The sequence below is a fragment of the Macaca mulatta genome, chromosome 9, assembly GCF_049350105.2.
Source record: "Macaca mulatta isolate MMU2019108-1 chromosome 9, T2T-MMU8v2.0, whole genome shotgun sequence".
Taxonomy (NCBI): domain Eukaryota; kingdom Metazoa; phylum Chordata; class Mammalia; order Primates; family Cercopithecidae; genus Macaca; species Macaca mulatta.
Genome location: NC_133414.1, coordinates 6564194 through 6582684, shown reverse-complemented (window position 1 = coordinate 6582684; position 18491 = coordinate 6564194). Strand labels below are relative to the sequence as shown.

The following is an 18491-nucleotide window of genomic DNA, read 5'->3' as shown; positions in this document are numbered from 1 at the left end:
ATGCCTTGTTATTTTATTTAACTGGGCATTTGAAAAAAATAAAACATCTTTTTTACTGTATATAGATTTGTTCTGTCATGACAGTCATCAACTCATATGTGTGTCAGGTTCTCAGTCAAGGCATCAGCCCTATATAAAACCTCAAGGCCTTCTTAATTTGTTTCTGAACATGCACCTACGTGGATTGTTTTTGCCATTTTATTTTTCCCCAAATAACCAATGGCTTTTGAATCACTTACTATTAAAAAATTTCACATCCCAGTTTCTCTCAATGACTTAGATGGACTATTGCATGTCTCTTCCCCTAGTCTTTTGCCTGTAACATCTGTATGTGTATAGTCACCCTGAATCTCTACTGAGCTACTGAGCTACTCCATAAATAAATAACTTTATTTCAGTCAATTTTAGATACTTTCTGATGTTTCTATGAGTCATATGGGAGTCTTATAATCCACCATCTTGTTGAAAAATTTCAATATCTTTATAATATTACATTTATGTCAATGTATAACAATTTACTTATGTTTCAATTTCTGTTTGTTTTATAAAGAAATAAATAGAAGCAATCACGGCACTGCAAGTTGTGACTACTCCAAGATGTGAATCATGGATCATGCAAACTACATTCATGTTCTAACCTGCCCTCCAAAGGGAGAATGAAGTAAAAATTATCCCATGTGAGGATTATTCACCAGTTTATATGTCATTAGTTACCAGTTTTTCCTTATGAATAATGTTTAACAATATTAGAAAGTATATCTAATAGTTATCAGGTGTTTGGCTTGTTACTTTTTGATAGTAACTCATAAAACTGGCTGGATAAGATAAATAAAATAAGGCACAGTTTGCATATTACAAAGTATATCCAAAGTCCAAACGCTGTTAATAAGAAATCCTCCAATAAAACCACATCAAATTTTATTTTTTATTTACACCCACATCAGGATTACAACTTTATCAGGACTGCACTTTGATCAGGAAGGGATATTTCTCTCATAAGGTTAATAAGAAAGAAATAATAAACTTGCTGATGAAAAAAATAACACATTTTAAAATTTTAACTTTAATTTTTAATTGAGGGCAATATTTTAAAGAAATGCTCATTAGTCATTCCTTTAAATTGTGTGTGTGTGAGAGAGAAAAATGAAAACTAGTCATTTCAAATGCTGTAAGATACAGAAGAAACATCATCATGGCACAAACCAAAAAGAGCTTAGTAGCTCCTTTTCTGTAGTCTTATGTAAAGTCACCATTTGTTCTACAAATCTCTTTGAATAATTTATATCATATATATAGAGATTTGGAACAGCAAAAATACTTCTGAGAGAAATTAATGAGTGTATCATGCCCACCTGATAATTTACTTATGAATTTTCTTAGATAAGAAACAGTTGAACTGGATTCCATTTTTATCACTGCCTGTGTAAGACTGCCTCTGTCCCTCCTCTCACATGCCATTGGTTAACCCACAGACAGTATGTCCAGGGGCGTTGCCAGCTAATTGCTCTTATAACCTGTGAGGGAGGAAGAAAGAAACATTTGCCAACCAGGCCAGTGACAGAAATGGATTCGAAACATCAGCGTGTGAAGCTGAATGATGGCCACTTCATGCCCGTCCTGGGATTTGGCACCTATGCGCCTGTAGAGGTAATAATAATATTTTTAGTGTTGAGAGTTCAAAGGAGCTAGAGTAAGTGGAAGCTAGAATAAGTGGAAGCTGACCAGGTTGTCAGGCTTGTGTTCCCAAGTTACCTGCATGACTCCCCTTTAAACGTCAGTCTTTGTTCTGCAATGCAGTCTGGTCACAGGGTCATCTACTGCTTATTTGGGGCACTGTTTTGTCTTCTGTTTATGTTTATTTCACAGCCTGTCAGAGTCGATAAAACTCTGCAGAACGAACATGGCCTGTCTGCTCCCTCTCTTGAAGATTGATTGCAATGGGAGTGGTTTCTCTGTTTCTTTGTATAGTTGAACAGATATTTACTTCTTCCAAGAAGACACAATTCAGAGGAATCTTTATGGCAAAAGTTAGTGGAGACGGGTTGCATGAAATCTGTTGGGAGAGTATCACTGTTCTGTTGGGCAGCCTCGTGCACCAAACTGTAATACTAGAGCTAGACTAAAGAGAATTTCCCATGTACTACTCTCACCTCTAGGAAAATTACCTGAAAGGATAAAATATCCTCATTTTAAGAAAAAAAAAAAAAAAGTAAAACCTAACAAGGGCAGTTTAAATTCTTTGTCTTTGTTAATATGGGTCAAATTTGTATACAAATACTGTAACAGAGAAATTTCTTGTTTCTCTGACGAGAAAATTAATGGAATAGATTTTATTTTCTAGACTTAGCTATTTCTACACTGGAGGAAAACTTGTATCTCAAGACTGTCGTGGGAATACAATGTGTGTGAATAGGGACTAGTTATATAAAATTTGAGTCCCTCATTTCTCATCTATACGATATAAGGATTTACAAAGGGACATTTTGAAGACCATTGACAGGAGTGGTTTACTTTAATATAAATTGGCACGGAGAGGAGGTAGAGATGAGAACACCACTGAAGCTCCGGCCTCGGTGAGCCTTTGAGTGCTCGCACAGCAAAGAAAGGATCAAGGATGATATGAGGAGTGGGATGTGAGACCCTGTACCTAGTTCCTTGTAATTTCATGGGAAAAAGAAAGCCTCTGAAATACTTTCAAGATGGGAAAATAGTTGGCTTTGTTTCTGCTTTTGTCATGTAAAAGATATACTTTCAAATCTGTATCCACATTTGTTAAATAAGTCAATAATTATAAATTTCACTGCAATCATATGTTTCCTAAAAGAGTTGCCTTGAATTTATGGAGCTGAACCCCATTTTGCTAATCACTTACTCCCTGCAGTCTATTTCTTATACAAATCAATATCCTTGGTGTATACATCTATACTCCTAGTATTTTGGTTCTCTCATGCAGACAGAATGGCCAAAGACTGGGTAGAAAAGACTTAACATAATAGACTGCTATCCACAGACAGGCCTGTTTCCAGTATAAACCTGCTGGTATCAGATAAGGTGGATTCCTCACTATTTCCTAGCTGATAAGAATGGTGGTTCTACGTAACAGTTTATGTAAACTGCGGAGTTTCTATGCACCTGCTTTCTTTTGGGCGTTGTGTCTGCTAGGCAGAGTGAGTCAACGTAAGCAGTCCCAGACAAAATCTTAGTAATGGAGTATGTAGAGAGCATCTCTTGTTGACAACAGTTCACATACATTGAAAAAATATGATGCTGGATAAAGTCAGTGTGTTCTGTGCAGCAACAGGGTGGGAGAGGAATCGCAGGAGCTTACACTGCATTCCTTCATAATTCCTTCCATGTGGCTATTTCCTCATGTTAATTTCATCATACTAAAAATAATTAAGATTATATCTATAACTAGAGGTTGCGGCCTGTTAATTTTGCCAAAAAATCACTGAACCTGAAGTTGTTTTAGAGACACTTCTAAGCTACTGGTCAAGCAGTGATTTTCTGGGACTGCAGAAGTTCCTGCTATGCCCAACTTTTATTACTAACCAGGAAAGACCCAGACAGACTGGGATGGGCTTATGATTCCATAGACAGAACTCATCCAAGAAAGGAGGAAAAGGTGATTTTTGTAAACGTTGCTGCTTGTGCCTGAACTAACTCTAAGGCACATCAGTCAGAAAATACTACCTTTGGTTGCTCCCCTAGGTTCCTAAAGATAAAGCTCTAGAGGCCACCAAACTGGCGATAGAAGTTGGGTTCCGTCATGTTGATTGTGCATATGCTTACAATAATGAGGAGTACGTTGGACTGGCTATCCGAAGCAAGATTGCAGATGGCACTGTGAAGAGAGAAGACATATTCTACACTTCAAAGGTACTGTGCCTATGATGAGCTTGTGTGTACATGCATTTATGGTGATTGTGTGGAGGTGGCAATTCTATGACTAGATCCATAGTTGAGGGTGAATTGTGCTTATTCATTTCAATTTATTCACAATTATTTATGTATGAAAAATAAAATCAAAGGCAGAAAATGAAGATGACTTTCTCATCTTTGCAGTGTTCTAACTCATGACTTCAAAGTCCCTTTACTCTTTGAGGTCAGCACAGATCACTATGGTTTAACATAGACTATAGAATCAGAGATAACCTTAATCAAATTATGTTATGTCTTACCTCCTGGGTGAATTTCTTACATTTGTTAGGATTCTGAGTTTCCATTATCATCTTGATCAGAGAAAGAGAGAGAAAGCAAAGTAAGAGAGCTCTGTGCGTATAAAACAATGATACCTACATTGTTTTAAATTGCATCCAGCCCAAGTTAGCATATTAAAAACTGTATTTGCCTCCTCAGTTTCTAAACCACAAAGGTACTTATTCTTGCCCATTGGGCTGAATTGGTGAATTACACTACTAACATGAGTTGTAAAACATACCAAAGATAATTCAGATAATGGGTATGCTTATGATTTGATAACAACTTCTACCTTTGGAGTAATTTCACTCTTTCATTCAGTATATGTACTAACTATATATCCAACATATTACAAAGTTCTTCAGGATATGGCAGAACAAAAGGCATCACAAGAAGAGAGAGAATAATTTTGCCTGTGGTCATTAGTTTTGAAGTAGTAGAAAATGTCTAAATATTAGGTCGAGCAAACTAGTAAAATTGGCTCAAGTTTTCATTGCACAACTTCCTTTCTCTCACCTCTGCAGCTTTGGTGCAATTCCCATCGACCAGAGTTGGTCCGACCAGCCTTGGAAAGGTCACTGAAAAATCTTCAATTGGACTATGTTGACCTCTATCTTATTCATTCTCCAGTGTCTCTAAAGGTAGGCAGCTTTGCGATCAAATTGATTTCACCCTTGTTGTCATCATAAATGTTGTTTTCATGGATATTTGAACTAAGCATTTTCTTAGGAGGACATAGGTATTATAATGTGGAAGAAGAGCCCTAAACATAACTCCTAATCCCTTTTCTGTTGAATACATTTTGAATCTGTACTTCCGTGATGCATGTCTACAAGAAAAGAGAGTGCAGAATCCTCAAACCGTCTGCTTTAAAAACTTAAGGAAATGACAATCATCTCCTTGAAGGTACAAGTTCTTAGTTATGACTCCTGAGTTCACCTCTTGGAACGTTCACAGACACAGAGTTTCATGAAGTTGTGGTGTCCAGAAAAGCTGTTGCACATAGGGTGTACAATGAGTTTCCATCCTCTTGACTCCTTTCAAGGGGCAAGAACTCAGTCCTGGAGTCTCTTAAACTACAAATCTTCATGGGAAACTGTTGCTTCTGCATCCTCTCTTTTCACATTGAGTTTTTATTCTTGCTTAGCGATGAATTCTTGTGTCATTCGTAACTTTTGTTTTAAGGTTACGGAAATCTCCTTAGGCTAGTTAATGCAAGGGTGAGTTAGATATGAAAGTCAAAGCCATGGCTACATTAAGAATTTGACAAAATCTCTAAAAATAAATCCTTTCTCCATCCTTATCTCTGCTTTATTACAAAAGGCTTTTTAAGTATTTGTTCCAGACTTTTTCATTGGTGGTATTTATGGCTTTGGAGCAATTTCAGGCTCATGGTCATTACCATGAGCTCCTATGCATCTCTCAACTTCCAAACTAGCCTTGAAAACACCTCTATTGACCATGATTGGTTCATGGTCCTGTCCATGAAACATCATATGTTCAGGGAGATAAAGAACTCTGATAGTGGCATCTGGGTCAAAAGCACTATCCATTATTCCTGAATATTAAGGTCTTTTGCAGCTGAAGAGAGGTATTGCCACAGAGAAAATTATAGGAGCAGAAGAAAGTAATGTAAGTCATGATGGCACTCCATTAGCAACAAGAAAGATGGTATTTATTTATACATATAATAGTTATAAGAGATTAGAAGAAGCCTGTCTCCTGAAGACATTCCTTATACCTTCATATGTAGCACACTTTATATGTATCACTCTCTGGAGCATTGCATCACCTACGTCACGGAGGATTAGTGTCCTTAAATGTACCTCAGAGCATGGCTATGTGTGGGGAAATTTATGTGGAGAAATTGATTTGTGACATCACTAAATTCACTGCTTCTACTTCAGCCAGGTGAGGAACTGATCCCCAAAGATGAAAATGGGAAAGTACTATTTGACACAGTGGATCTCTGTGCTACGTGGGAGGTGAGTGCTTGGAGGAGAGCACAGATAAGAAAGATGAGATAGGAGACATCTGGTTCCTATCTTCCAAGTACAAGAATGGAAAATGCACCATTGGATCAAAAATTTAGGAGTTTTACAAAGGTAGTTTTTGTAAGCAGTAAGGAAAAAGAAATGACAGGCATACAAAAGAGAGAAGTGGAGGAGAAGGGTTGGGGGTAAGGAGGACTGGGATTTCTTTCCTTGCCTGTGCACTAGACTCTCCAGTTTCCTGAGGAGGAAACAGAAATTCTTGCAATCATTATCTTCCTCCCCAATTTTCTCATTTATTTTCTCCCTTTTAGGAATCATGGCTAGCTAGTTGATTGTCATATCTACACAGTTGTTGCTTTCACAGTTCTGTGTTACATTTATCTTGATCTTCAGTCGACTACATAAATGATACCTCACAATTCCTTTTTCCCAGGCCATGGAGAAATGTAAAGATGCAGGATTGGCCAAGTCCATCGGGGTGTCCAACTTCAATCGCAGGCAGCTGGAAATGATCCTTAATAAGCCAGGGCTCAAGTACAAACCTGTCTGCAACCAGGTGAGCGCCCTCAGCCTCCTCTCCTTTCTGCTCTTCATGCCCCTCTTTCTGTCCTATTGGCCAAGTATCCATTCATTTAGTCCCACTGATCTTTGTAAAAGAGAAGATTCTAGAGAGCAAAGCCTCTGTCTCGAAGGGCATAGAGGGCTCTTACTTGTACCCGGCTTAGAAAAGTCTTACGAAAAGGTGTTGTAACTTTGATGCTGAATTGTGAGTTATATTTAGGGAAAGTCAGTTTGATCAAGGAGGCCAAGGATTGCCAATTAGTTTCAGGGAAAGGTGGACTTACCCCTAAGCTATGAAAGATGACCGAGAGTGGATGGGTGAAGGTGATTTGGATGGAAGTGTGCATAGATATGAAGCCATGAAAAGACGGAATGTACAGTACATAAGGAGAGAGAGAGAGAGTAAGAGAAGAGAAATACTAGGGATTTCCATGGAGTTCAGATGTCTCAGTGCCTCTTGGTATCTCTGCTTTCATACTTCTTGACCAAGGGCATAGATACACTAAAAATTATCTGCAGACAAGGAAGGTCATCCATGGTAGAAAGAGAAAATGACCTGTTTACAGAGATATCTGTTCACAGTGGATGAAATCAACACTGAGAAATATTTAGCAGAACATCGAGCTGACCAATGACTGCCCCGCTCCTAGTCGGCTGCTGTTCTTTGGAGTCTGTCATGCAATCAGCTGCTTAAACATATCTGTTCTATGCATGGTTCTTTCATAGCCTAGAGATAATTCCATCTTATCCCGGAGCTCTGATTGTTGATTCCAGGCCTCTTTGATCAAATTGACTGCCCCCAAATGTTATACACATTTCAGCATTAAAGTCACTACACTTTTCCCAGTAACTTACACTTTTTTGTTTTATTTCATTTTTAAAAACTTAGAGTCAATGAGTAAAGATCAACAGTGGAAATACATAAATGCATAAAATTTATGAATTTCGTATAGTGATATTGTGCCATGATAATTTAATAAAAGCATTGAGAAATTAATGTTATTTTAATATTAGTAGTTCCCCAATTTTTATTATGGTAATTTTCAAACTTTCCAAAAATTTGGTAAAGATAATACTGGAGACCCATGTTACCATTTGTATTCAAAATTACTAACATTTTGCAACGTTATATGGAGTATATCTGCATAAATACATATAATGTTTCTAGAACTTCTTCAAGGTAAATTGTAAAGATGCCAATTGACCCCTGGAGACCTCTCCAAACATGTCACAGGAATGAAGATATTCTCCCAGTTACAGTGCCATTACTGTATCTAAGAACATCATCTACAGCGCTCTCATGTCATTTGGTATCCAGTCCATATTTGAATTTTCCATTGTTTAATCAAAATATCTTTTGTGGCTCTTCTTTTTTTAACCAGAATTCAATTGTTTTTATATTGTTGTATTTTGATATCAGTTAACTTGTTTTTCCCAGTTGTTGAAAGTTTCTGTAAAGTAAACATTAGATGTGAGTATTTTATTACATTGGCTTAAATCTTTGGGGCAAGAAAATGTTTTTATCATGCCATGTTTTTCAAACTGCACCACACTAGACTGCATACAATCACAGAATACCCCACTAGTGGTGAAGCTAGTTTTAAAAACTTGGTTAAGCTAACAATGGTCACATCTATTGTTTTAATATATGTTTTCTCTTGAACAGTTGCTAGTAATCTGCTGGGAGCTAATTCTCAACAGAAGTAGTCATATTCCCATGACACATTTTCACCTATGATTGAGTATACATCAGTGATTTGAACTTTTTTGTATTGTATTTCTGTTTTCCTCTTTGTTATTTCTTATTTGTTATTTCCTTGGTGTTTTTACATAATCATTTACAATTTCAACCACTTGTTTAACTGTTCTTACCTGACATTTAACTAAAAGTAATTTCTCAGCAAGTAAAAATAATATACTATTATTCCTCTAAGTCACGGTAAAAATTAACTTCTTCCTTCAATTAGCAATGTATTGTGAATGTAATTGCTGTAATGACCACCATCAGAGTAGACAAATGTTCATTTTTTCATTCTCACACTAATTACTATAGACTCATGGATTTTTCTGCTGTGATTTTTAATTCATTTTACTTATTTTTAATGCTCACATCTATTCAGTATATCTATCTATCTATCTATCTATCTATCTATCTATCTATCTATCTATCTAAAAGAAGAATTGGATCAAAGACTCATGAGGGCAAGTATAAAAGACAAAGCACTTGTTTCATAGGAAACCCACTGGTGACATTTGGGATGTCACCATACAAATCCATCGTACAAAAAGGAAAAGTAATGAAAGACTATGAAAGTTATCACTATTTATGTGTATATGTATATTTTCTAGTTCATCTATTTTATATATATATATATCATAGATGGCATATATGATATGCATGTTATATGTCAGATGAATTAGAAAACATACATATATATGTATGCATTTTTGATATCAATTAAGAAATCAGTTCTTTTTTCTTTTAGACATGCTTTCATGAGTCTTTGACCAAATTCTTGATTTCTGGCACAATTTGATGCCTAAGGCTCAAAGAATCTTACCTTATCCCAGCTCTGAAATTGGCCGTGTCTCCTTCTAGTGGTCGGAGTTATTGAGAAACTAGGATAGGGTTCATAGAGGTTGGTTTTGCTCAGAAATAGCATTTCGATTTTCTTAGGAGAGAGGGATATAAAATTAAGTTGTATGTAAAACATCATTTTTTGGCAAATACTCTCAGTTCAAATTTAATGCTCTATATTATTCGGCTTCTTTTACTTTGGTGATTTTAATATTAATATAACTTTTGGATTATCTGATGCTTTTCCATCTTGCTCATCTGCAGGTGGAATGTCATCCTTACTTCAACCAGAGAAAACTGCTGGATTTCTGCAAGTCAAAAGACATTGTTCTGGTGGCCTTTAGTGCTCTGGGGTCCCATCGAGAAAAACAATGGTAATAAGAGATACAGGAAGTTTACCTAAAACACTGGTTTGCTAAAAAAAAAACAATGAATCAGATCGTGCTGTTTCCTGGAGTTCACTGACAGCTGACTTGGGATGAGGGAAGAATTTGCATTTCTGACAAGATCCCAGGTGATGTTGTGGTTGCTGTTCAGGGGCCTCACTTGAGAAGCTCTGGTGCAGAGTGGATGCCTTAGTCTGTTTAGGGAGCCTCCTAACAAACTGTATCCCCAGCCTTAGGGCTTCAGCATTTCCGCCTTTCCTTCCAGGGTGGACCAGAACTCCCCGGTTCTCTTGGAGGACCCAGTCCTTTGTGCCTTGGCAAAAAAGCACAAGCAAACCCCAGCCCTGATTGCCCTGCGCTACCAGCTGCAGCGTGGGGTTGTGGTCCTGGCCAAGAGCTACACTGAGCAGCGGATCAGAGAGAACATGAAGGTGAGGAGCCGGGCTGTGGGCCTCAGGGCTGCTGCACAGTGTCGTTCACACGTGTGCTTCTTGTAAGGCTCTCAGGACACCCTTGGGCCAGCTCCATTTCCCTGTATTTCCTATGCATGAACTCTTTGTGTACATCACAAGGATTTCTTCTACTCTGACACAGGAGAGGCAACACAGATGGAGAGAAATAGGATGGCATCAAAACCAGAGATTTGAATTAGCGTTGAGTCAGAGCTATCCACATCCATCTGCTAGGGATATGTCTTTTTTTAAATTTTCTGTAATGAAGTGTTTGATTAGATGTTTTTTAGTCTCCAAATCATCGTGAATTTTTTTGTATATTTATGTAGTATAAATTCCTTATATTTATTCTCTTAGAATTTTGTCTTTGTGAATTGTGTGTTTAACTCTGCCTTTTTTTTTTTATGAGGTGGTTGTTCATCTTTATTTTTATGTGTAGGAGACCATATTTATTCCAACACCTCAGGTTATAAGACAAACCCAGTTAACACAAAGGCTTAATGCAAAAGCATTTATTGAGCTCAAGATTCCATGGTTAGAAAATTAGCCTTGGCTCAGCCTAAACTCAGTCCAGTCCTTCTGTTCCTGGCCGGGCGCTCATGTGCATGCAGGGCAGTGAGACAGCTCTGCTTCAGGATGTCCATGGGGCACCTGTCTGAGCGCCCCCTTCTCCCATGCAGTTCTTTATCCTCCAGCCATCCAGCCCAGGGTTCATCTCAGGACGGGGCACGACCCCAAGGCAGTGAGTGGACACGTGCAAAGCCTTTTCATGTCTAGGCTCAGAGCTGCCAACCATCGCTTCTGGGAAATTCTATCACCTAATGCAAGTTATAGGATAGGTCAGACTCAAGGGGTGGGGAAATACACACCACCTCTTATTGTTACCTCTTATTGGAAGGAACTGGAAATTCATAGAACCAAGCAAGTGGGTACAGGGACATGTGACTATAGAGGGCAGTTCCTAATTAATCTATCATTTAGATGAGATGTGTAAAATAATATCAATAGGTATATGTATGAATATATATAAATTGATATATTATTTCATATATTCTCAAGAATTCATCCAAGTCTCTAAAGAATTAACATCCAGAATACATACATATATATATATATTTTCTCATTAATCATATAGGTATATAAAATATGCATCATGTATGATATATATTATAAAACTTACATCATACATATGACATATATCATGTATATGTGTATATGTCACTATTTGCTAAAACATTAAGTTAAATAAGTGAAAAAATCTATAGGATACTCTGAAATAGTGACACAGAGAATAAGAGAGAGTAAAAAATGACAACAATGAAACAATTGATGTATCTAGGTAATGGCATTTATTAAATGATTTAAAAATTATTTTTATACATTAGAAAATTCACAAAACAAAAATGAAAGTTATGAAAGACTGTGGAAGTTATCAGTATTTATATATATGTGTATGTTCTCTAATTCATCTAGTATATATAGATTTATATAATACATGACATGTGTTATTTAATATATATTTTAGATTAATTAGAAACCATACACATATATGTATTTATTCTGGATATTAATTCTTTAGAGACTTGAATGTATTCTTGAAATAACATCTCCCAAATTTTACCTGTGTTGTCATATTCTCTGTGGTTATGTTTTGACAGATAGAAGTTTCTATCCTTCATTTAGACCCATTTTTCATGCCTCTTTCTTGTGGTTGGTGAATTTTGTGTCTTATCCTATATTGGGACTATCACAATATTTTACTGTGTTATCTTACAAAATTGTTAACATTCTTTCCTTATAAATTTAGTTAATTCTAATGGGATTGACTTTTTAAATACTATATGAAATAAGGATCCAAACATGCATATCTAATTTTTGAATTTTTAGCAAAATTTCCCACCGACATTTATTGAAAAGTTCATATTTGCTCACATGACTTGATTTTTTTTTTACCTGTAACATATATGAAATTTCCATGAACAATTATCTGGCCTGTCTTCCATCTTCAGTTCAGTTATTTACTTTTCTGTACTATAATGTTAAAAAGTAAGTTTCACTTCCAGTGTGTTACAAATAATTTTCTAACTTCTTCATTTATTTAATAATATCTTAGCTATTCTTGACTAATGTGTTATTTAAAATTTTGAATCATCTCATTAACTTCCACAAGCAAGTAAATGTTTTGATCTCTTGTTGACATTGTAATAAGCCTGCAGATCAATGTGGAGAGAACCGAATCTTTGACAATATTGAGATTTCCAATCCATGATCATATGAATTTCCCACTACTTATTAATAAATTATCTTTTAACAAATATATCATTAATTTCATAACTTTCTGCATTGCTGTTAATATTTTCTTTTTTTTTGGAGATGGGGTCTCGCTGCGTCACCCAGGGTTGAGTGCAGTGGCACAATCTCGGCTAACTGCAACCTCTGCCTCCTGGGTTCAAGCAGTTCTCCTGCCTCAGCCTCCCGAGTAGCTGGGACTACAGGCGCACACTGCAATACCCAGCTAATTTTTTGTATTTTAGTAGAGATGGGGTTTCACTGTGTTGCCCAAGCTGTTCTCGAACTCCTGAACTCAGGCAAACCTCCTGCATTGGCCTCCCAAAGTGCTAGGATTACAGACGAGAGCCACTGCACCTAGTAATTACTGATACTTTCAATAGTTTTTGATCGCTTTTCATTTTTGTTTTGTGGACTTTCTAATGTATAGAAATACTACAAGAATAATGCAACAAATGCGCTTACCTAGATTCATCAAGTGCTACATGGTTGTCATTTATTTTTATTATACTTTAAGTTCTAGGGGACATGTGCACAACGTGCAGGTTTGTTACATATGTATACATGTGCCATGTTAGTGTGCTGCACTCATTAACTCATCATTTACATTAGGTATATCTCCTAATGCTCTCTCTCTCCCCTCCCCCCAACCCACAATAGGCTCCGGTGTGTGATGTTCCCCTTCCTGTGTCCAAGTGATCTCATTGTTCAATTCCCACCTATGAGTGAGAACATGTGGTGTTTGGTTTTCTGTTCTTGCAATAGTTTGCTGAGAATGATGGTTTCCAGCTGCATCCATGTCCCTACAAAGGACACGAACTCATCTATTTTTATGGCTGCATAGTATTCCATGGTGTATATGTGCCACATTTTCTTAATCTAGTCTGTCACTGATGGACATTTGGGTTGATTCCAAGTCTTTGCTATTGTGAATAGTGCCACAATAAACACACGTGTGCATGTGTCTTTATATTGGCATGATTTATAATCCTTTGACTATATACCCAGTAATGGGATGGCTGAGTCAAATGGTATTTCTAGTTCTAGATTCTTGAGGAATCATTTTTTACTCTCTCTTTCTCTTATTTTCTGTATCACTCTTTCAGTTTCCCTATGAATTTGTACACTTACTTGATTGTATGAGTTAGAAAGAGTGACATCTTTTTGATATTTAGAGTCTCCCAAATTTACACAGTTGAGTACCCATGCCTTTTGAATGTGAAATCGTTAGTATTTAGACAATTATTGGCTTGAGTCATGTTGAAAACTATTTTTTCCTATTATACCTGCTCATTGGAGAGATAGATATTCAATGTTATTCATCAAACCTACTAAATTACACTAGACATTACAAAATTTGCCTCTAGATTCTTGTGGGTCTTCTAGGTACATGACCCTATCATATGTGCACAATGTCAGCTCTGTTTCTTCTTCAGCATCTTTTGAGATAGTCTCTTTGTCTGCAGTGTTGTGCATTTTCAAAATATTTTATCTGGGAATGGATTATTGTTTATTTTTCGTCTGGTTTTCATTGACCACTTGAATGTTTAGAGAGGTCTTTCACAAATTTTGGAAACGTATCGATCTTTTAAGTATTGTCTCTGCACCCTACTGTCTGACATACTTGGTGGTTCCCAGTTGGCAATGATGTAATCTAAAAATAATTAAAGTTTTCTATTACTTTGATAGGTGTTTGAATTCCAGTTGACGTCAGAGGACATGAAAGCCATAGATGACCTAGACAGAAATATACGATATTTGACACTTGATATGTAAGTAATTTTGGTGATGGGTGTCTTAATTTATTTTCAGAGGAGGAATGTAGGATGGGTGTTGAGAGTGACCTCCACAGCAGGGGCACAGAGGCCAATGTGAGACAGAGGTGAGACAGGAGCTTTCTGGGCCTCTCCTCCTGGATTCACTCCAGAGCCCTGTTCTCTGGCAGGGAGAGTGGCCCGGGGTCAGTGTGGTCAACCTGTCTCTCTGCTCTCATGACTCCATGGAACTCTGCAGAGCAGCCAAGATCATTGCTGAATCTGCACCTTCCATGTAGGCCTGCCATTTGTACTACTGTCTAGTGTACATACTGCGGATAGTGCCCATGTGGTCACATTAGATGTTTCCAAATTTGTGCTTATATGATGTTCTTCCCAACCTGCTAAATTTCTTACCAGATCAAAGGCAGTTCCATCAACCTTGTGGGCCAGGTTCCAATTCCCACCTACTTCACATGGAATTGCTTGCCAGATCCTGTCAATTAAGTATTTTTAATCATTTCAAAGCTTTTTTGTGCCTTTCTTTGCATGTTTTCCCATGACCCAAACACTGCATTTGCCTCCACAAGTCAGTCTTAGTGGAGCAAATAGGAGGGCTTGGCCTTGATGTTCTGCAATATGGAGATCTCAGTGCAAAGAATAAAGAAATTTTGAAATCAAATGAAGAGTACAGATGCAAAAGCACCATTGTTGGAGATAATTTTTGACCAATAACAGACGTTTACTGTTCCTCTATGTTCTAAGGTTCTAGGATTCATAGAAGGTCACTCACAAAATGAGAGAAAAAAGAAGTTATGTTCCTGATGGCAGTGGAGATTTTAACAAATAATAGAGATGATGAGATAATATGTGAATAAAACAAACACAATGGTACATCATAAGTTCCCAAAATTTGGTAGATATTATTAGTAGTATTTTTTTTATTTAGAGGAAAATACCAAATGAAAAAGGAAATGATAAAAAGAAAAGGAAAAGTGGCAAGCATTAGAAATTTTTACAAGCAATTTATGTTTTCTGAGATCATAAAATCAATCACTAGTGCTATTTTGTAGAACTCAAATATCATCTGGAGTAAACCACTTGCCAGCTTCCGAGTGTTTGCTCTTGGTGTAATCACAAAGGATAGGCTCAATTCCCTAATTAACAAATTGTAACTGTACATGTGAGCAGTCATTTATCTGTGCAAAATGGTTTCTGCATTATAGCTCTTTGGATATTGGAATCTATATCAAAAACAAAAATTTACATTTCTGAATCTTACCAAGTGTGTTGCATATGATAGGCACGTAATAAGTAATATGTAAAAAATAAAATAAAATATAAATGTTACCAGGATAATTGTTACACTCAAAATTGTCTGTTACTGATGAGCATATGTCTGCTTATTCCTCTTCAAGGTAAAGCAGAATGAGTTCCTGTTTTTACTGAGAATTTGAAATAGAAAATGTCAGAATATCTCTTTGCTCTATGGACAGATGTAGAGAAATAAGTTGGAACATTTGCCTTTGTGTGTTTTATGTGTTCAGTTCCAGGCAGAGAAATAGAATTAAATGATTCTTTATTTTGAAACTACAGATATAATAAAGTCATGTTCATTAAACTAAGAAACACAGATTCTAGAGCAGTCAGAAAATGGACTTCTTAACACCTATACTAGTGGCAGCTTCCTAGAAATCACTGTGCTACCTGGTAGCAACGGAGTCATTGCCATTCAGAGTGTGCACATTTTTTTCCCTTTCCAGTTTAGCTGACTCGCCTAATTATCCATATTCCGATGAATATTAACATGGAGGGCGTTGCATGAGGTCTACCAGAAGGCCCTATGTGTGGTTGGTGACACAGAAGATTTCTCTATGCTGGTGACTGGACACGTCACCTCTGGTTAAATCTCTCCTGCTTGGCCACTTCAGCAAGCTACAGCTAAGCGCATCAGCCAGAAAAGAAAGACAATATATATATTTTTTTCATTTTGAAAAAATTAAATGCTCTCTCCTAAAGATTCTTCACCTACTTTGGTCTCCATTACTTCTATGTTTTCTTTCTTTCTGATACACTAATGCCCCAAAATTGTGATTTGCCTATACGTTTAGGGCCGGGGTTGGAAGATGATATCAACCATTTAAGATTCATTTGTGCATTGGGAGTGGATGGAGGTTCAACCTCTGGGAAAGGGGCAGGTGACAGGTATTTAGCTGTCAGTGCTTCTCTAGGTCTTGTTGGAAGAAGCACATGCAGCATGGAGTGTAGAGGGTGAGTGATATTGACCAGCAACTCATGGGCTCCTTCCAGCAGTGTGAGGGTCAGAGTTTCTGGAGCTTGGGAGGAGGCATCCCTGTGAGAGGGGGCGTTAGGGAGATGGAAGGACACCCACCAGGAAAAGTGATTAGAAGTCAGGTATGAGGAGGTTAAATAGGAGAGAGTCGAGTACATCTATGGTTGGAAAAACATATCATCACCCTTTTTTTTTTTTTTTGATCATTATATCTTGTTCATCAAAAGAAACTTTCCACGAGGTTTTAACAAACCCCATAGCTGTGAGTCAGGCGTGAATCTTTGATGTGTGCCCAGTCACAGCGTTGACCCTATTGGTCTGTGGTGGGGCAGGACATCAAAGACATCACTGACTAATCACATTCCCCTGACTACCTCATATTTAGAAAATATTCTTAGATTGTAAAAATGTACAGTTCATTTTTTATATTCAATCTTTTAAATGTTTTATACTTTAAACAAGGCATGGTTTCAAGTAAAAACCAAAAATATTCCAAAACCATTATGCATTGCACTCAAGATTAAAATGGGAAATAATACATACAATAAATCAAGTGTTCCAAGAGTTCAAACTTCTTTTGGAAACTGGGTATGTAAAACAGCACACTGTTTTCAAACTTTGGTAAATTGTAAGAACAACTCTTACAAAGGCATTTCATTCTTATACATAATTTTCAGGGGAACTAAGTAAATCAGCTAATCATGAAGACATGATTTTCATTTTAGACAACACTTTTGTAAACTTGGGATGATCTCATGTCTTAATGATCAAAGCATTTAGAGAAGGACAGTGGTTTTTAACCTGGGCACACTTTCTAATATTTACTCTCCACTATTCTTACTCTGGTAGCCATGTTAATCCTGTCAGAGATTCCTTCTCAAGCCATGTCTCAGAGCTGATAGGCATCCCAACAAGTATTGCAGCTCACAATTTTTCTGTAAATTATTTATTCTATAAAACTGGAGGAAGCCATAAACTTTGGAGGACCCTAGACCAATTTTTTGGATTATTTTTTGTCTACTATCATTCCGTTGATGATCTTAGATATTCTCTGCATTAAATATCACCTCTAGGCTGAGAAATCCCCTCAAAAATATTTCTAGCTCAGATTTTTCCTCCAAATCTTCAATGCAAGATCACAATGTGAACTCTGCATTTCCACAGTAATGTCTAATGGACATACACACTTAGCATGTCTCCAGGAAACCTCATGTAAACCACGGCCATCCTGTTCTACCTTAACTTTCTGAGTCTAAGGAATGATAATTTCACATCTCATAAACTTGATTGATGTCATTGTCAAGATAAGATTGCCATTTTGTTAAAACTTAGTAGTCAAGTGTGTAAGGCTTAAGCAAACTTTCATATTTCAAATCCATTTTGCACGTGTAATTCTGTTTTCAAGATGTGAAATAATCATTAGGTCAGTCATTTGTAAATACTAAAGCTGCTATGGGCTTTTTCCAGTTCTTTACTATCCATTTTTATAAAACTCTTATTGTTAAAAAACAAAGTTACTCAGAATCTCATAAAGTCAGGCACCTGATTTCAGGAACACTTGCTATGAAAGAAAATTTTACAGGGACCTCCACTCACTAATTTTACTATTTTTTCTCTCAAAGACATGCTGAAGGGAAGAATTCAGGTTGAAGGAAAGGAAATGGTAACTTACAGCCTTGTAGCGTTATAAAGACTTCTTGTAAATGTGAATATATGGTAAAATATAAAAACATGCATTTCTGAAACTTTGGATTCTACCCATTATTTTACTTCAAGATTTAAAATACAAATGTCTAGAAATAAGTATAATTCTAAGTTAATATGTATGCATTGTAGGAAATTAATTACTGACCAAAACTGTTTGAAGTGGAGAAAACCTGGGGATGTAGATGGTTTTTACAAGAAATTGAAGTTAAATTCATATTGATTTAAAGAAAATTGTTATAGCTTTATAAAGATTTTGTCATCTCCACACCAATCATGA

General features: G+C 36.7%; 1 protein-coding gene and 1 non-coding gene across 2 annotated transcripts; one reads left to right on the top strand and one right to left on the bottom strand.

Annotated features, from left to right (window-relative positions):
* Positions 1–551: 551 nt before the first annotated feature.
* Positions 552–684, bottom strand: LOC144331458 (U8 small nucleolar RNA). Its single transcript, XR_013398521.1, has one exon. It is a non-coding gene; the product is annotated as a U8 small nucleolar RNA (small nucleolar RNA).
* An 840-nt stretch (positions 685–1524) lies between these two features.
* Positions 1525–18252, top strand: AKR1C2 (aldo-keto reductase family 1, member C2). Its single transcript, NM_001195575.3, is given in 9 exon segments — positions 1525–1647; positions 3712–3879; positions 4725–4841; positions 6108–6185; positions 6628–6750; positions 9598–9707; positions 9985–10150; positions 14150–14232; positions 15978–18252. Coding segments are annotated over 9 exon segments (972 nt in total). The 5' UTR covers positions 1525–1563; the 3' UTR covers positions 16021–18252.
* The last annotated feature ends 239 nt before the right edge of the window (positions 18253–18491 follow it).